Below are 19,843 nucleotides of genomic sequence, written 5' to 3' on the forward strand. Positions count from 1 at the left end.
GCCTGCCGTGACTGCTGCTGGGACTGGCCTGCGGGGACACAGCTTGCACCTCCCAACCGTGGCGGCCCCAGAAGCACTCACCACGGCCCTGATGTTCCGATGCGTGCTCAGGACGCCCTTGGGTCTCCCCGTGGTCCCGCTGGTGTAGATGATCATGGCGCCCCGGTCTCTCCAGTCCCACTCTGGCAGCCGGCCTTCCCCGGGGTCCTCGGCTGCCCCGTGGTAGACTGCGGGCGGGAGAGGCAGGAGCGGGACCCCCAGCTTCTGGACCACCGGGCTCAGGAGCTCCACGTGCTCCGGGCCGGCGAGGACCACGGAGCTGCGCGAGTCCCGGATGAAGTACTCCAGCTGGGCCTGGGGGTGCTTCCTGCAGAGGGGGACAGCAATGCCGCCGCTCATCCACGTGGCCCACTGCGCCACCACGAAGGAGACGTCATTGCTGCACAGGAGGGACACCCTCTCCTCCCGGAGGTCCCTGTCGGCACAGCCACGGAGCCGGCAGATCTCCCGGGACAGGCAGAGGCTGCGGGAGTAGAGGTCCTTGTACGTGTGGCTGCCGTGCTGGTCGACGAGGGCGATCCTGTCCCCGAAGCCCAGGGCGCGGCGGAAGCCCAGCGTGCTGCTGTCGGAGCGCGCGGCCGGGGCCGTGTGCAGGGCGCCGCGTCCTCTGCACCTCCGGGGGTCTGGCCACCAACACGGCCCAGGCCAGGCCCAGGCCAGGCGCCGGAGGGACATCACCACGCGGGGCAGCGTCGCAGCAGCAGACGCCAAGTGCCGGTACCTGGCGGGAAGAGAGGGCGCTGCGGTCACTGCCCTGTCCTGCCGGACCCCCACGGCGGCCAGGAGAGGGGGCGTCGCTGCCAATCACGGGCGGACATCCCGAGACCGGAAATGCTAACGATCTCACAACACACACCTTTGGAACTTAACTGACCAAAGTTTCAGCTTTTTATTCAATCTCATTGCTTTAAAGGTTTTAAAAACATGCAAGATTCTAAAACAATGAACTAAACAAGGTGAAGCCAAGGAGAAACAAACAGAACTCGATGCACTTCAGGTAAATTCTGAATAACGGTTTTCAAACACCTGAACCCGGAGAAGTACGAGCCGGGAGAATAAGTGCCAAGGGCCCTTGGACAGCACGGTGTGCACGACGCGGGTCCACGTACACGTGGCCTGTTTTCACTAATCTGCACTGCGGCACTTACACGAGTGTGAATACGGAGGGCGGGGGTGTGCAGGAAGGGCCGGCTGTGAAGTTACTCGGATTTTCGGCTGTGGGGTCGCCCCTAACGCCCACCCGACCCCCGCCCGGTTCAAGGGCTGTCTGTGTTCCCTCCCCGCCAGCAGCGGGGCCTGGAGATTCCGGCGAGCGGAGCACAGACACTGGGCTCGCTTCTGCTCTGGAACACGTGCCGAGCCTTGGACTCCTAGGAACCTGTCTAAAATAGAGCAGAGACGCAAACAGGGCAGGTTCACATGTCTGCAAAGCGTCACTCTGTTTTTTAAGCCAAAACATAACTCTTCCCTCTCTTCCCCACAGCCTAACTACTAAACAATGACCAAAACAGTCCGTCCGCCAGGAGGAGGGCTCCCCAGGAAGGCTGTGAGCCACGACCCGCACCTGGAATTCTCCAGTGTGCTCTAGAGGAGGCCTGGGAAAGGGTGGCCGGGCGCACCCCCTCCACGCTGCCACCCCCCCACTCGAGAGGTCAGGAGCCCTCCTGACCCCCGGGACCACGGAAGACGGTTCCCTCCCAGCGCCAGGGCGGCCAGCAAGGTCCACGGGCCACCACCTGCCCCGGCTCGGCGTCCCCACTGCAGCCTCTGCCACCTCTGCTCCGCCTGGGCGCTCTCAGCAGAGCAGCGTCCCTGACGGGGAGCTGCCCCGCTTGTTGCTGAAGGATTTTTAATGAGTATTATTTGGTAACACACTTAATATATTACGTGTGTTTTCACCTTCGACCACCCTGTTCAATCAGCAAGGCAAGCACTGGTAACCCGATCTCACCCACGAGAAAATTCAAAGTCCCCCCTCCTAAATCACAGCCAGGAGCCCAGCCGGAGCCTTCCCACCCCCAGCCGTCGTTCCCCACCAGAGTCACCACGCCAGACGCCCACGGCCACCCTGGCCCACGACAGCACAAGGAAATGGCCTGATGCTGGCTATGCCGTGGCGGGGGGGTGGGGGGGGGCGTGTCTCTCCCTGTTACTGGGGCGGGGGCCGGGGGGGTGGGCAGACTTCACAGGGACCCTAGAGAGCACTTCTGAGTGTCAGAGGCTGATGAGGACGCCTCCAAGGCACTGTCCAACAACATCATAAAATAAAACTTGTAACGTAACTCTCGTTCCCGTTCCAACGGGCCCAGCAAAGCAGGGAAGGTGGGGACCGGTGGGCGGGCAGCCCCACACCTGCTGCCAGGAGGCTGCTTCTCCCGGGCTCAGCGCATCCTCTCCCCGACAAGCCTCACTCTTCCGTCTCCTTCATTAACTTGCTACAGGGGAAAACAAATGTGCTATGTTTGTTACATGTACCAAACAGTTTTGTTCTCTGTTGTTAGTTTAAAAAACAGACTACACACAACACTTTATAATTACCTAACAAAACAAACAGCCCACAGCAGTAAAGGTCAGGACTGAGCTCTCCTCTGTCCTGAGATCCTCCGCGTGCTGGCTGCCCCGGGTGGCAAGGGCTCTGACACAAGGTCTCCCAGCCTCCCGGCCCAGCAGGCGGAAACCTGGCACCAGGGAGATGCCCGCCTGCCTGACCCTCCTGCCTGCAGGGGCCTCGGCGGCCCCATCTCCTCCCCAGCGGCTGCTCCGAGGTCCTATGGAAACACTCCCAAAAGCTCCAGGCCTCCCCCACCGGTGGGCTCTCCAGTACACGTGGCCCACACCCCTTCCAGATGAAGGAGGCCAGAGTGTCTTGTGACGTCCTGGGCTCTGTCCTCTACGCAAGGTTCAGAGGCGGGCTCGCAGTTGGTTTCACACCTCTGGATTTCTGTTACTATAAAGAAACCTGACAAATTGTAAGAAAACAGCTGGGCTTGACCAGAGAAAATAAGAAATGTGATAAACATATGAGATGTGCCAGTTTCAGAAAGAAAATGAGCTAGTGTGGGCTTCCCTGGTGGAGCAGTGGTTGAGAGCCCGCCTGCGGATGCAGGGGACGCGGGTTCGTGCCCTGGTCCGGGAGGATCCCACATGCTGCGGAGCGGCTGGGCCCGTGAGCCATGGTCGCTGAGCCTGCGCGTCCGGAGCCTGTGCTCCGCGACGGGAGAGGCCACAACAGTGAGAGGCCCGCGTACCGCAAAAAAAAAAAAAAAAAAAGAAAAGAAAAGAAAAGAAAATGAGCTAGTGAGAAGCAAACCAGGGGCTTTAAGCGCTTCCTCTTCTCACTTCTAGCAAATTCTTCTCTATTTGCTTTACAGGCAGGAGAAACTAAAACAAAGAGAATCTATAAACAGAAAACCTACCGCACAACGTTTCTGGGTTACGGCCCGAGGCCTGAGTCTTGTTGGTGACCACGCAAGACAGATGTTCGGGGGTGCCCGCTGAAGTGACAGCATTTTCTGGGGTGTTGAGGAGCACAGCACTCAGGCACTGGGTGCCGTGGAGGACAGACAGATGGACAGCCAGGAGTGGCTGCTGCTCCCACCCCTCTGCCTGGCAGGCCTCACAGGGCTTCACAGGCAATGTCACAGCTGCTGCCAGCGAGACCCACCGGCTCAGCCTTCCTCTGCCCAGACACCCCATGAGGGGCCTAGGAAGGGCAAGCTTTCTGCCTGCTCCCCCTGGGGCCCCAGGGACTGGACCACACTGAGGGGGGCCAGTCAGAGAGAAGCTGGGGTCTGAGAACTTGAAATGAAAACTGGAAGACAGGCTGACCGCCACTTCCCCTCCCTCCCTGGCCAGGGGTGGGAGGGCTAGCTGACTTCTGACTCCACAGCAGCGAATCCACAGTGGGCTGGGGACAGATACCGGGGGCAGACAGTCAGAGCAGCACCTCCAAGAAAAACAGAGAGGTGAAGCCACCTGCCCAAGGCCACAGAGCAACTGGAGAAACAGCATCGAGACCCAGGCCCGGCTGGCTGCAGCACACCAGCCCACTCTGAGACACCACAGGTGGTGAGGAAGGCCCTGGGCAGGGAAGGCCAAGTCTGGGCCGGGAGCTGCCCCAAGACACACCACACATTAACTGGGCGGCACCCCCAGCCTAGTGACGGCTCAGCCGTCCAAAGAGGGCACTCAGCAGCCCCTTCTAGATGCGACATGAAAACAGGAAATGCAAGCCCTCTGTTCCCACGGTTTTGTTTTTTAAATGTATCCTAAGGAAATACTCAGCCTTGTACACAAAGGTTCACTGTGGGGTGTTCACTGCAGGGTTATTTCTGCTATTGAAAAACTGGGGCTAAGCCAGGTGGTCCGGAAGGTCTGAGGAGGCCAGGGCACACACACGCGTGTGGGGCTGGGCCACGGCCCGACTGCACCCGCCCCCGCAGCGCTGCTCAGGGGAGGGACGTCCCTCCAGAGACAGGAAGGTGAGCCTCCAGGTGGACACGAGGCAGCAGGGCCACAGGTGGCTTTCGTGTTCTTCTTAGCGCTGCTCAATTTGCTCCAGATTTTCTGCAATGAGCACGTACCACTTTTGTAATCAGATTTTAAAAGTCTAATAAATGACATTTATATTTTCAAATGGAGGTATTTCAACCTCAGCATTAACATTTTCTTTGGTACAAAAAAGGAAAAGGAAAAAAAATAGAAAAAAAGAGGAAAATATTAAAATTATTTGTTCTGGATGGTGGACCTACAGGGTGTCTGTAATTTTCTGTAGCTCTTTAGTGTCTCAAAACGACAGAGGCAAATAAAAATGAGATAGCCTTCTTCTCACAATTAAACCTAGTGGTTCACGGAAGGCTCATGGGGACAATGATGAAGCAGCTGGAACGCCCGCTGCGCTGGCCCTCAGAGCACCGCAGGGCTGGCGTCCGGCAGCAGTGACCTGGCCCCAGTGTCCCAGTGCTGGGAGGTGGCAAGACCGCCTGGCTCCGCGTGGGGACGGGTGTCCCGAGGCAGGGTGGGGCAGGTGGCTGGAGCTCGGGGGACGGGGAGCCTGCCAGGTGACCTGCAGGGAGGGAGGCTCAGGGACACGGAGCTGTGCTCACACGGGGGTGTCTGTGGAACAGACGCTGAGAAGGGGCCCTGCCTGCTCACCACGGAGCGTACAACCCAAATGACTTTTAACTGGGTAAACGCTGCCAGAGCGGCCTCCAGAGAAGCTGCACTAATTTTCTCTCCCACTGAACACGTGGGAACATGGGGCCACCCCTTCAAAACAGCTTTTAGGTGCTCCCGAAACCACCCATCATCGAGCCGTTCAATGCAGAGCTAAAATCTCCAAGGTCAAGGGGAGCAAGGCCCTGCCTTGAACAAGCAGAAAGAACGAGGTCAGGCCAGATGACTGTGTCCTGAGCAGGTCCAGGTGCAGAAAGACCAACAGCTACCTCAGGAAAAGAGGCCACGCCTTCCAACCACCAGCCCCCTTGGCCACGGGGCCCCCCATCACTGCCGGTGGCACAGCCTGGAGTGATGTTGCCGCCCAGTAAATGCAGTTCGGCCACGGATTTCTCCCTATCTCGATTAACCAACGTCATGAGGTCAGCACCACCGTGCAGCAATGTGAAAAAATCCCGGCCAAGAACACGGAAACCTGAATTCTGGAGAACCGGACGCCTTCTCCCGGGCACGCCACGCCACGCTCAGCTCCCTCCGGGAGGCCGGAGCCCAGGCAGAGACCCAGCAGAAGCCACTCAGTGCTCTGACCGTCAGGTTCCCAGGCCAGACCACTTAGGTTACTTAGGGTAAGCACGGCCCTCTCAGGACACACACCCAACACCAGGAAGATGACATCTGTCACGTCCTAACCGGGCTGCTGGTTGACAGCACAGATTCTAGAGTCAAAACAGGCCCAGCCTGGAACGTTCACTGGTTTTTCCGAGTTTTCCTCAGCCGTCTAAGCCTTCGGCTCCTGTGAGAACCGCCCAGCACACACAGTGGGAAGCACACGGCCCAGCCATGCTCAGCCCCATGCTCACCACGGAGCCATGTGACAAAAATTACGCGATAAGAACGATACTTGCATTCAAATGAAGGCGGCTGGTTTCGAAATGAATCAAATGGCACCTGACGGCTCACCACCACCTGCCGCCAAGCCCGCCCGCTGTCTGCGGACTCGGGGAAGGTGCGCGGCTGGGGAGGGGCCCGCACGCTCCCTCTGCGCCGGACACTTGTCTCAGCACGCTGCCTGTGGTCTGGGGAGCCGCTTTCAAAGTTACATTTTTAAGTAACACTCACACTGCATTCAAATCAAAAACACCAAAAGGGAAAAGCAAACGCTTAAACCCATCTCCATATTAGGACGTAAAATACTATTTTAAAGATGCCATCTGGAGGGATGAAGCTTACAATCTTGGGCCGTGGCTTAATCCACAGATGCCGTCTGCCTTGAAGAGTGGCTCTGGGACATGGGGTGGGGGGCACAATAGGGACTGAGGAAAGCTCGCTAGACTCGCTGGGCTTTCACGTCTCACATCTGAACCTCCGGGGGCCCCCTGAAGCCTGCTTGGGGATGTCTGTGCTCCTGGGCCCAGCACCGGTGCCCCCTACCCCCACCTGTCCCTGCCTAGGTCTCCAAACATGCCCCTCCTCGGGATGGAAGCCTACCAACTCCCCAAACACGGGATTCCTGTTCCCACCTCCAATTGTCATCCTTCCCCCTTTTGGCAAACTCCTAATCATCCTTCAAAGCCCCGCTGAGTATCACCTCCTCTTTAGTGCACAAAGCAAACAAAGAAAGTGCGGGGGGAGGGGCGTGGTGCTTCAAGGAGGATTCCTGCGGCCCAATGAGGCCGAAAATGGATTTGTTTCCGACAAGGCAGATCAACTTCCCTCCAACTATGGCTGAACGTGGACCTGACTCACTCCTACACCCCCGGGGGCCTGGACGTCGCCGCCAGCGCCGCGCAGGGAAGGCAGGGTCCCCACTTGACGCAGCCCCTGCGAGGGAGGGGGCGGGGCGGGACGCGGGGTGGAGGAGCGGGGGTGAGGGGTGACGGGGCGGCCTCTACCTCCGCAGGCCGGACTCGCGCTCCTCCTCCTTGCCGGGTCGGAACCGGAACCGGAACCGCAGCTGCGCGCGCACCCCGCGTCCGGCGCCCAAGCGCGTCCCCCGGCGCGGCACCGCGCCGCGGGTTCCGGGCGCGAACGTTGCCCGCGACCGGTCGTCGCGGCCCCGGGGCCCGGGCGGCTGCGTGTTCACCGCTCCCATCCCGAAGCGGGTTGGGAACCGGGCGCCTCAGGTGTTCTAACTCCCTGTTGGCCGGAGCCGGGCACAAGTCCGCTCGGCCGAAACGTGAGATTTCTCTGAAGTAACAAATCAACCACGGACACACGGTTCGGGCCAGCGCGTTTCCCGCCCGCCTCCCGGGGCGCCGCGAGCCGGGCCGAACCCGGGCTGGGCCGCCGCCCCACCGCCCTCGGTGTCGGCCGTGAACCTCCGGGGGGGCTGAGGACGCGGAGCCCGAGGGAAGAGGGGCCGGAAGTCTCCGAGGAGCAGCAAAACGGCTGAGATGGAAAAAAGATGAGAAGATCCCTGGGCCCGCCGTTCGGTCCAGTAAGAAAAGTATAATAGTTTCAGGAAGGGACCGCAGACGAGACAGAGGGGGGGAATCATCGAAGAAATTCAAGAAAATCAGAACTTCCCTGTTGCAGTGACTGGCAGGGGCCCACAGCACTTGGCAAACAGTGGGGTTGTTCCCGAGCGTGGGTGTGGGGACGCTCCTAAGCGCCCACCTGACCAGACATCCACCTGAACGTGGGCTCTTCTCTGCTATGGTCTGAATATCTGTGTCCTCCAAAAATCCGTTGTTGAAGCCCTGACTCCGCCAATGTGATGGTGTTAGAAGGGGGGCCTTCTAACCTCATGAGGTCATGAGGGCAGAGATTCCATGAATGGGATTAGTGTTCTTAGAAGAGAGACCCCACAAGGCTCCCCACCTCCCCTTCTCCAGGTGAGGACACAGCGAGAAGACGCGGCCCATGAACCAGAACGGGGGCCCTCACCAGACACAGACTCTCTTGATCTTGGATTTCCAGCCTCCAGAACTGTGAGAACTCAAGCCCCCCCAGTCTGTGGCATCTGTTACAGCAGCCCAGATGGACTCCGACTCACCCCCGAGGTTGTCCGTCAGCGTTCCCATCCCATCCATCATTCCTGGGCTCAGTCGTGCAGACTCCCCTCCTTGCTTCCTGCCTTACCTCACATCCAGTCCTGCTGGTTTCTCCTTCAGCATCTTTCAGAAACCAGCCACTTCCCACCATCACCCCTGCAACCAGGGGGCGGTGGGGAGGGTGCTGGGAAACCATGGTGTCACACCCTGATTACTAAAATAGCCTCCTCCTGGCTTCCCTGCTTAAACCTCCCTGCCCCGTCAGTCTGTCCCCAGCACAGCAGCTGGGTGGCCCAGTGACCACTCTTGTCACATCCTAGCATCCTGGACTCTGGGGTCCCCCACCTGGCAGACGGGAGCAGTCATCCTGAGGAAGATGGAACTGGGGGAATAACTGTTGTGTTTGCTCTATTGAGAGGAGATTTGAACCACTGAGGGAGAGTTTGGGGCTAGAAGAAGGATAAATACCTAGAAAACTGATCAAGAGGAAAATAGGTGAGGGACTTCCCTGGTGGTCCAGTGGGTAAGACTCCGCGTTCCTAACGCAGGGGGCCCAGGTTCCATCCTTGGTTGGGGAACTAGATCCCACATGCCGCAACTAAGGGTTTGTATGCCGTGACTAAAGATCCCATGTGCTGCAACTAAGACCCTGCACAGCCTAAATAAATACATAAATATTTTTAAAAAGAGAGAAAAATAGGCGATAGTTAAATACTGGGAGAACAGCAGCAAAGGCAAAGTATCGCGTGGCTCTAGGAGGCTCGGCTCAGACAAGCATTTACAGAATTGCAATAATGTAAACACTTATAATGCAGACATTGACGTTGGTCTAACGAATTTAGGCAGTCTCCCTCTACCCCTCCCCCGTCCCCCTCTACCTCCCTCTCTCTCCCCATCCTTCTCTCTCCCCCCTCTCCTCTCTCCCTCCCTCTCCCCCCTCTCCCCTGCTCTCCCTCTCCCCGGCTCTCCCTCTCCCCCTCCCTCCCTCTCTTCCCTCTCCCTCCCTCCTTCTCTCTCCCTCCCTGCCTCTCTCTCCCTCTCCCCCTCTCTCCTTCTCTCTCCCCCTCTCCCCACCCCTCCCTCCCTCTCTCTCTCTCTCCATCTCTCCCCCTTTCTCCCTCTCTTGGGCAGGGATGGGGGCACAGGAAGGGTGTGGCGTGGAGAGAGACGCTGAGGCTGGGTGTCCATCACAGGAGCAAAGAGCGCCGGGGTGGACACGTGGAGGTAAATATCAAAGGAATTGAAAGCCGTCTCTGGTGATTGGGAAGGGAAGGGGGGTTCCTTAAACTGTGTGGCTGGATAACTGTGTACCTGTGATAAAGATAAAAGTTAAACTAGACTATAAAGTAAGTTTTAAAGGGGGAGGAGACAGGAAACACCTCAAGGATGTCCACGTGGATGTGGCTCCTCTCCACCTGCAGGCGGCCCCTGCCCATCACTGAGTCTCCTTGGCTGCTCTCTCGCCTCTGGTCCCAAACACTCCAAGGATTCCCAGGGGTTTGCTTTCCACCAGGCACACCATGGGAACAGGAGCCTGATCAGCAGCTGTGGCAAATCCTTACCATGGCGCCACCACCTCTGCTGAATAACCCAGGACCCCACGGCCTCCCGCAGCTCACGACAGGCAGCTGGGTGTTTGTGCAGGTGCCGACGTGTCCCCAGGTGTGTTCCAGGCACCGGAGATATAAACACAGCCCCTGCCCTCCGGTCACTTATGTGCTCGTGGGGGAGAAGGAAAAGGAATAGTTAGACAAGTCATATGCCATTGATGACATTATAGACTGAAGTTTTTGTCCCGCTCCTCCCCCCCACCAAATTCACATGTTGAAACCCTGCCCCTAATGTGATGGTGTTAAGAAGTGGGGTCTAGTGAGACAATCAGGGTTATATGAGGTGATGAGGGTGGAGCCCCCAGGATGGGATTAGTGCCCTTACGAGAGTCACGAGAGAGCCTGCTCCCCTCTCTGCTCTCCGGCCAGTGAGGACACAGTGAGAGGACGGCTGTCTAAAGGCCAGGCAGTGGACTCTCATCAGACACATCCAGCCCCCAGACGTGTGAGAAAGAGGCACGTGTCGTTCAAGCTGTCCAAGCCGAGACAGACAAGTGGTCTGGAGGAAGATCAAGCCAGGCCAGGTGATGGGGGCCCTCAGAGGGCTGCGCGGAGCCGGTGTCCGAGGCTGGCTCTGACCACAGGAAGTGAGGAGACTGAGGCTCCGAGTGCCTGTCGCTCTGACAAAGTGACAGAGCAGGGTTTGAACCCGGAGCTCTGCTCCCTGCTCCCCGCCTCGTGCCCCTCACCTTTTCATGGCTCTGAGATTCTTGAGCGAACAAGCAGACATGTGTGTCCTCGTGCTTAAGACCAAAACTCTTCCCCACACAAAGCCAGATAGCTCCTTCCGACAAGAATAAATGGTCTCCACGGCGACATCCTCAGAGGTGTTCCCAGCAGTGTTGCTGTTGTAGCCAGGAAACAACCTAAGTGCTGCTCGGTGGGGGCTGAGTTAGGACAGAGGAAATAGCGAGATCACAGGGCCCCACGAAGTACAGTAGTGAAGCTGTATAGAAACACTAGAGGGCTTCCCTGGTGGCGCAGTGGTTGAGAGTCCGCCTGCCAATGCAGGGGACGCGGGTTCGTGCCCCGGTCCGGGAAGATCCCACATGCCGCGGAGTGGCTCGGCCCGTGAGCCATGGCCGCTGGGCCTGCGCGTCCGGAGCCTGTGCTCTGCAACGGGAGAGGCCGCAACAGTGAGAGGCCCGCGTACTGCCAAAAAAAAAAAAAAAAAGAAAAGAAACACTGGAATTGCTCATAGCAGTCTACGGTTGAATAAAAACAGCATAAATAATTTCCTAGATCCTCCCACTGGAAAACTGGAACACAAAGGCACGTGCACTAGGATTTCCCGCTGTGCACTCAGACAAGCTCTGAAGGATGGGACAGCACCCAGGAGGGAGGCACCTGTCCTCTGAAGAGACGGGCTCCTGGGATCACCGCCGCTTTGGTCTCCCATGGCCACGGGTACGGTCAGGAGGGAGCGGCCCTGCGTGCAAAGTGCTGGGGCCGCCTGGCACGGCAGGCCCTAGAGCCGGGAGGCCACAGGAGGGGAGTGCCTCCCTGCTCCTGGGGCATCCGGGGGAGCCCTGCTGTTCCGGACCTCAGCTGCCCTTGGATCTGACCCTGGGAGGAGAGCCGTCCCCGGGAGGGGGTCTGGGGGCGGGGATGGCCTCAGCAGGGCTGTGGGACGCTGGGGTCCACGTGCTCCTGTCTATGAAATGGGCAATGACAGCTCCCACCGCGGTTCCCAGCTTAATCCCACTGGGAAGGTCAAAGAGCCGGGACACTTAAAGCTGTTCATAAATATTAGCTGCGGTCACTACTGTCGTCATCAGCATCTTTATCGCCCGCCCCTCAACAGAGACCCTGAGCAGGTGCACGGTCAGTGGAAGTGGAATGAATGGGCGGCTTCTCCCGAAGGCAGATAAGAGCCTCCCCACCTGACAACTTGCCCTGAGGCCCCCTGTCCACTCCCAACCCCCAGCCTTTCCCAGGGGAAACCCTTCCAGCTGGAGCACCCAGGAGCCGCAGGAGACCAGGTAGGAATCTTTCCCCCCACTGATTCTGTTCACACCTCTAGTTTAATGAGCCCAAGCTGCTGGGGGCGTCTGGGTCACACCTTTTCACTTGATTAAAGCAAAACACATGCACTGGCAGCAGCGTCCTCGCGAGCACGGAGCTTCCCGCCTCACAGGGACGGCTGCTACACGAAGAAGGGGCTCAAGGGCACCGAGGCAGCCCCGGGAGCGCTTATGGAGGACGTGCCAGTCAGAGCTGGGGTTAGGGTCAGGCAGCACTTGGGTTCCGCCCTGCCTTTGGCCACCAGCCTCCACGACGGAGGTCCAGCCCCACTGTGCCCGCCTCCTGTGTCCGTGCCCACGTACAGTCCCATCCCAGCTGAAGAGGCTGACCTGGGCAGGAATGTGAGTGACTCTGGGCAAGGTCGTGACCAGCACTGAGCTTCCTCCTGCCTCTCTGATCGCTCACCCCGGGGGGGAGCCACGTTGTGAGGGCACTCAGGCAGCCCCGGGGAGAGGCCACACGGGAGGAGCTGAGGCCTCCTGCCCACAGCCAGGGGAGGAGCCTCCTTGGAGGCGGGTGGAGCCTTCAGGTGAGACAGGAGCCCTGCCGACACTCCAGCTGCAGCCTCACTCGAGTCCGAGCCACGGCCGCCAGGCCGAGCCACTTCTGGGTTCGGGACCCACAGAAACTGACATCATAAGTGTGTTGTTGACGCTAAGTTTGGAGTGATTTGAACATAGAAACAGAGAGCCAATACCCTGCTTCTGCTAGCTACAGTTGTGTGATAGCAGGCAGATTAATCTCTCTGAGTATCAGCTTCTCACCCGAGAATAAGAATGCCTACCTCCGATGGATGTTATAAAAATTAAATAAGCTCTTGGCATTGGGCCTGGGATACAGCAAATGCTGAAAAACTAGCTGTCATCATTATTATGAAATATTTACATAAATATATCACAAGATGCGAAGGGCTCAGGATAGACCTCACTTCAAACAGGTGGGTTCAAGGAAGGCTTTGTGGAAAAGTAATGTTTGACTTGGTCCTTGAAGGAGAAGCAGGATCTGGACCCGAGGAGATGGCGGGAAGGGCAGGAGGGTCCCTGTGGGCAGTTCACGCTCAGCGTAAACTCGGGCAACAGGAGGTGAGACTGTGAAGGCTGGCTGGGGTCAGATTGGGCTGCTGGCATTAAGGGGTCTGGAATTTACATGCTGGGAAGTGAAGCCACCGGTTCTGAGTCAGTGGAAGTGGAATGAATGGGACGGCTTCTCCCGAAGGCAGATAAGAGCCTCCCCACCTGACAACTTGCCCTGAGGCCCCCTGTCCACAGGAGCGAGAACCCCAGGCACGGCCCCCCAGCACACAGGAGCCCTTCGGAAGAGGTGCTGAATGAATTGAATTCTCCCCGACCCCCAAAGCATCCCCTCTTGGATTCCGGCAGGAGCAAATATTAAAGAGGGTGCCTGGGGCTGGAAGGAACGGTTGTCAGGCTGCTGCTGCAACCGATCGTTTTCTCCCAAGCCCAGGATCCAGCTCTGTCTGCTGTCTGACAAACGTTTCCACTCGACCTCCGTTCTTCCCTCTGAACCCTGAGTTTGTTCATGTTCCCAACTTCCCCGCGAGCCATGTGGGGAAGAGAGGTGGGTCCCAGACCTCCAGCCCCAGAGGGCAGATCACGATTGGCCTAAACCAGCCACAGGGGTCTCATCCCCTTGCCAGAGATTCTGGCCCAAGGATGTGAGGGCAAGTCTGGGCAGGTTCTCCTCACGCAGGAAACAAGATGCGTTGGAAGAAGCAGCCCCTCTTTTTTCCTGGTGGACGCTGTGTCTGTGTGTGATGTCTGGAATTGCCACTGCCATCTTGTAACCGTGAGGAGTGCCGTCCTGAGAGTGAGCCAGTGGGAAGCCAGGCGGACAGAGCCTGAGTCCAGGGCGATATCCAGAGCCACTGCGCTGACATGTGGAGCCCTCCTGCCTCCAGACTTCTGCTTGGGTGAGCCTAGGATTCTCCTTCCTCTCTGATCATGTGGAGTTTGGGTTTTCACACTGCAGGTGCCAGAGGAAGGTGGGAGTGGGAGGAGGGATAGACTCATGACGAAGCAGTCAGCTAATCAGAGTCTTGTTGAGCACTGGTTAGGGAGGAAAAGGTGAAGAGGGAGAGCTAGGTCACCACACTCCAGGGGCTTCGCCACACAGCTGGGGTTCAAAACCGGCACCCGAGACCAGAGCAAGTGAGTGAGGAAGGGAGAGTCCTCAGAAGGCCAGGGCTTGGAAGTGGGGAGGCCCCTGGCTGGGGCAGGTGGACACTGCATTACACGAGGAGGCAGTGGGGTAAGGGGGCGGGCGTGAGTGTTCCCCCTGGGAGCTTGAACTGGGTCCCCTGCGCCAGCCCACAGTCTACCCCCCAGGGCCCCAGCCCTTCCGGGGTCTGTGAGGTCAGACCCGCCGCATAACGACACTGCTGCCATCTGCCTTTGTCACAAGGTGACCTTTGCACTATGGCCTCAGCCCGGACTGTGCTCATATCACCCAGTCCTCACGGCTCACACGCATGGTCAGAGCAACACGGCTTCCCCGCGGCTGTCCTCAACGAGGCAGCAACGAATACCAGTGGTGTTAAATCCCAACCCCAGAGTAATCATCTTTCTAACGTCTTCTGTGGCAAAGTGGGAAGTACACATAAGCCACTTGTCTTGCTCTGGGGTTTGATTTTATGTGTCAACCTGACTGGGTCCAGGCAGGCCCAGGTGGCTGGCAGCACATTATTTCCGGGTGTGTCTGTGAAGGTGTTTCTGGAAGAGATTAGCGTTGGAGTCGAGTGAAGATCACCGTCACCAACGTGGGCGGCCGTCGTCCAATATGCTGGGGGCCCAAATGGACAAAAAGGGGAGGAAGGTCAAATTCTCTCTCTTCTTCAGCTGGACATCCATCTTCTGCTGCCCTTGGACATTGGGGCTTCCGGTTCTCAGATGCTGCTTTGGACTGAATCACCCTGGCAGACGGCGTATGGTGGGACTCCTCGGCCTCCGTGACCACGTTGCTACTTCCCATAACAAATCTCTTCTCACATGTATCTATATGTACCCTACTGGTCTGTCTCTCTGGAGAACCCTGACCGAGCACAGGGTGGTCTCAGGGAAGCTTCTCTCGGGACACCTTTTTAATGGGAAAGAATGACACAGATGGCCCGTCGTCACCCAGACTTGGGCATCTGCAGACAGTTCCTTGAAAATGAGTGAAGTAAACCTGCCAGTTCAAGAAAAACACCTGACGGTATTTGTGTAAATGGTAGCAACTTGTCCTGCAATCCCACTCCTGTGCATGTATCTGGAGAAAACCATAATTCAAAAAGATACACGCGCCCCAGTGTTCACTGCAGCACTGCTGACAAGACATGGACGCAACCTAAGCGCCCATCAACAGAGGAGTGGATAAGGAAGATGTGGTATTTATACACACGATGGAACACTACTCAGCCATAAAAAAGGATGAAATAATACTATGTGCAGCAACATGGATGGACCTACAGATTATCATACTGAGTGAAGTTAAGTCAGAAAGAGAAAGACAAATATCATATGATAGCACTTATAGGTAGAATATAAAAAAATGATACAAATGAACTTACTTACAAAACAGAAATAGACTCATAAACATAGAAAACAAACATGGTTACCAAAGGGAAAAGGGGGGAGGGCTAAATTAGGAGGTTCGGTTTAACACACACACAATACTGTGTATGAAACAGATAACCAACGAGTACCTACTGTATAGCACAGGGCACTGTGTTCACTATCTTGTAACATAATGGAAAAGAATTTGAAAAAATATCTATACAGAGATAGATAGAGGTGTGTGTGTGTGTATATATGTGTGTGTGTGTGTGGAACTGAGCCACTGTGCTGCACACCTGGCACTAACACGACATTGTAAATCAACTCTACTCCAATTTAAAGAAAAATAATTATTACTGGAAAACATGAGATATTTACCGGGAAGAAAAAAGGGAACATTTGAACTCACAAGAGAAAATTCTAATTTTGGAAAAATTGTGCTACTTCTTTAATCTTAACAGCTTTCCAACACTTAAGGACATTTCTGAGAGCAGGGATAATATTAATAAATGTGAACTTTTACATAAAAAAGTGTCAATATTTGGATGCATAACTCAATGAACCAATATTTTCCAATGACCCACGTGGGATGTTATGAAATCATTCCTCGGGGAATGATCCACTCAGAGTGCAAAACACACCAGTAGATTTTCATGGAACAGAGTAGAAAAGGGTCACTGATTTGGTGTCAGACTCCACATTACAGCTAACCTTTAAGAAAACACTACTTGTTGAGTTTTGGTGTAGCATCAAAGGAAAAAACATCCCACATTCTCTGTTAATAAAATACTCCACACCACATACCTGTGTGAGGCCGAATCTTCTCCACATATTTCAACCAGGACAGTGTATCACAGAGACTGAATGCAGAAGCAGATGTGAGAATCCAGCTGTCTCCTGTTAAGCCAGGCATTACAGAAATGTGCAGAAATGTAAGATAACGCCAACAATGTACAATAGTGAAAAATACATAATAATAAATACAAATATAAAAATATATAACAATAATTTAAAATAAATGTAAAAGTGTCTAGAATTGTTTTTTTAATAATAGTAAAGATGATGTTTATTAAGGGCTAGATACTATGTTAAGTGGGTTTTTTTTTAAGTTATTACTATATTTTATTAATGAAGCAAAGTGACTAATTTTTCTACAGTTACACATCTAGTAAATGACAGTTAGATTTTTTTTGGTTAGTTTCTGCTTTATAACAAAGTGAATCAGTTATACATATACACATATCACCATATCTCCTCCCTCTTGCGTCTCCCTCCCTCCCACCCTCCCTATCCCACCCCTCTAGGCGGTCACAAAGCACCGAGCTGATCTCCCTGTGCTATGCGGCTGCTTCCCACTAGCTATCTACCTTACGTTTGGTAGTGTATATATGTGTTCTTGAAAATATAGTTATTTTCATTAAAATGTAATTTATATTACATTTATTTATGGTGATTTTTAGTAAATTGATAAGTAAAGACTTAACTTTTTCATTTTAATTTTTAATATGGTATGTATGTGTCGATAGCTAGTGCTACATGAAGTAAAGCTTTTTGGGGCCCCTGATGATTTTTAAGGCTGTCAAGGAGCCCAAGACCCCGCAGGAGCCAGCTGGACTTGAGCAGCTCAGTGCAGGCCCTGATCCCAAGCCCAGGTGCAAGGGGCAGGCTGTGCAGAGCCTCGCTGGCCCCCTGCCCTCTGCCTTCTCTCACCTGTGATCCATCAGACGTCTCCCGAAGGCCTCAGCACAGAAAGGCGTGAGCCAGGAGTCCTGGGAAGCCGAAGGACTCTGCTAGCCGGAACGTGGGTGTGCGGGAGCCTGCGAGGTAGGCTTCCAGCCAGTCGGCTCCATCCTCAGTTGTCCTGGAGCCTTTCCTCCCGCTGCGTTGGGCCCCTGCGGACAGGGCACCAAGGCCACAAGCCAGGCCCACAGGTGGGATCATCCTTAGGTCCTGTCTTTTAACAGGAGATGTCCTATTTCCCCCATTTTGTAGGAAAAATCACCCTGAGCTCAGATCAGAGAGGGTATGCGAGCCGTCAGGGTGCACAGCGCCCAGCCCTTTCTCCAGCAGGGTGTGGAGCCCGGGAACCTGCAGGGACGGAGGTGGCAGGTGAGTGGTGCTGGGAGCCTATGGAGGACGGAGCGGGGAGGAAGTGAGGCAGGTGACCCAGACAGCGCAGGTGGACGCCTGCGGGGGCCTTTCTCCCGCCGTCAATCACGAGCTGAGAGTTCGTGCCTGAGGCTGGCAGCCGAGGGATTCGTCCACGAGGCCACGGTGCCCCCAGGTCCAGCAAGATCTTGGGTTGCCCAGGGCAGAGCCAGGGGGCTGGGGGGCTGGTGTGTCGCTTGGGCTCCAGGCTCGCCCCAGCTCCTCAGAGCAGCTTACTGTCGGGAAAACCAGAGGCCTGGCAAGGTTCTGGTCCTGTCCAGGGCCCAGCTCTGCCATAGTCTGAACCCAGCAGCTGGCCCTGGAGGGGGTCCTGCTCGGCTCACGTCCGCATCGGCCTGGAGCAGGAGGTCCGCTGAGCCCAGCCTCGGCGGCAGGCCCGGCCCCTCCCACCCAGGCCCCGCCCCCAGGCCTGGCCCCGCCCCGCCCCTCAGGGAGCGCAGGCCCTGAGAAAAACAGGTGCGCTCGCCGCGTAGTCCATCCGGCCGTTCGGCCGCTCCTGCTGGGGCCAGGTCTCCCGTCCCCATCCTGGGGCCTGGACTCGGCCTCCGCTCCTGGGCTCCTCTGCTGTTCTTTGTCGGAATGATATTCGAATTCAGGTCACTTTGGGCTCAACGCCCCACTTCCAGACCCAGGGCAGAGTCCTCAGAAGACAGGGGTCGGCCTCCACCCAGGCATCACCCAGGCAGCCTGGGGCAGGGCAAGGTGGCCTGGGCCCATTCCCAGCAGGCAGAGGCTGGAGGGCCCTCGCTGCACGGGGGCCACTGGCCATGGGCGAGCAGCGGGGCGCTCCACAGCCTGCTCTCCCCTTCCCCCTCTCCCCACGAAGCAGGTTTCCAGGAACTCTTCTCCGATCCTTGCGCTTTTCATTTAAATGCTCCCAGGGCACATATGCACCGGTAGGAGGGCCGTCTGGGTTTAATCAGAATGACAGCTGAGCCGCCTGGGCCCCCCACCCCGGGCGTTCCTGAGTGGGCTCGGTGCCAGCCAGTCTGCAGCACAGCCGTCCTGTCCTCATGCCCCTTCCCGCCGCCCTACCGGCCCCTCGGTGCCTGTGTCTCCCGGTGCAGAGCAGGAGGTGGGCCCAGGTTCCTCTCCAGGACCCTGACCTGTCCCCTCAGACGGGAGCTGCCCCCCGGGGCACCTGCGCTTGGGAGAGGCCACAGAGTCAGGCTGATTCTTGGCCCAGGAGGCCGTCATATGGACTGGGTCCTCGGGGGCCTGCAGAAGCAAGGCGAGGCAAGGTGACAACGATGTGAGAGTAACGGTGGTGACAACAGTAACTCACTGAGCTCTGTCTCGGGGTCAGCAAGGGCCAAGCAATGCCACGAAACTGCCCAGTGCAGATCTCTCAAGCCCCCGGAAGGAGCTCTTACAGTGGAGGAAGCGGAGCGGGGGTGGGGCCACACGTGGTGAGTGACGGGCAGTGGACGCTCTTCGTAAGGGAAGCATGGGGCGACAGGCCCTGTGGGTGGGGGAAGGGAGGGAGGGAGCCCTGCTGGACAGGAGCAGCCGCAGCCGGGGCCCCAGACTCCCTTGGGGTCCAGAGACGGGAAAGCAGCCCCAGGAACTGGGAGGGGCAGCAGAGGAGAAACACAAGTGCTGGGGTCCCGGCTCCATCACTCACCGCTGATGCCTTACGGAGCCTCAGTCTGCTCAGCTGTGAAATGGGTCCGGTGACGGCACCAGCCTCACAGCGGTGGGAGGATCGAATGAGAACATCTGAAGAGGCAGGCGTGGCTGACAAACGTCGTTTCTGTCTCTCAAGCAGAGACACACTGGAGAAGAGCTCCGGGAAGAAGCCAGCAGGGCCCAGCCTCCCAGAGCAGATGGCGGAGGTGTCCCACTCCTGTCCCAGCTGGTCCTCAGGACAAGAAAGTGATGGCGTGAGTGACCACGGGTGCAAGCAGCTGAACGCCTGACTCACTGGTCTAAGAGGCAAGAGCCGGGAGACTGTCCCGCCCTCCAGCCGGGGCAGCTGGTCTCCCCGGACTGTTCCCTGCAGAAGCAGAGAGACAGAAGCCCCCAGTGGACACCCCAGGCCTTGCCGCCCCCCAGTCCTGCCAGCAGCCAGGTGGGCCGGCGGCCACACTGCCACCTGAGCCAGGGCAGGTCACTCCAGGGGTCAGGTCTGGGTCCCGTTGGTGAGGGACAGAGGGATCGCCAGCGGTGTCTGCCGCATGCAGGGGCACATCCAGGAAAGGAGCCACGGCAGGGTTGGTGAGCAGCCTGCCTGAGTCTGGGCCTTCCCAAGTCTGGACTT

The 19,843-nt window shown here is 56.9% G+C and overlaps 1 protein-coding gene and 1 long non-coding RNA gene across 2 annotated transcripts in view; both read right to left on the reverse strand.

Annotated features, from left to right (window-relative positions):
• Positions 1-8,411, reverse strand: part of ACSF3 (acyl-CoA synthetase family member 3) — a 59,646-nt gene extending 51,235 nt beyond the window's left edge. The window contains 2 exon segments of the mRNA XM_079907903.1: positions 82-781; positions 7,128-8,411. Coding sequence (XP_079764029.1) covers positions 82-781; positions 7,128-7,327 — 900 coding nt within the window. The 5' untranslated portion in view covers positions 7,328-8,411.
• A 6,257-nt stretch (positions 8,412-14,668) lies between these two features.
• LOC307179157 lies at positions 14,669-17,941 on the reverse strand. Its single transcript, XR_013825331.1, has 3 exons — positions 17,125-17,941; positions 16,219-16,311; positions 14,669-14,956 (listed from the first exon to the last, which is right to left on the reverse strand). It is a non-coding gene; the product is annotated as an uncharacterized lncRNA (long non-coding RNA).
• Between the last annotated feature and the right edge of the window lie 1,902 nt (positions 17,942-19,843).

This window comes from Stenella coeruleoalba (assembly GCF_951394435.1).
Source record: "Stenella coeruleoalba genome assembly, chromosome: 20".
Classification (NCBI taxonomy): Eukaryota; Metazoa; Chordata; class Mammalia; order Artiodactyla; family Delphinidae; genus Stenella; species Stenella coeruleoalba.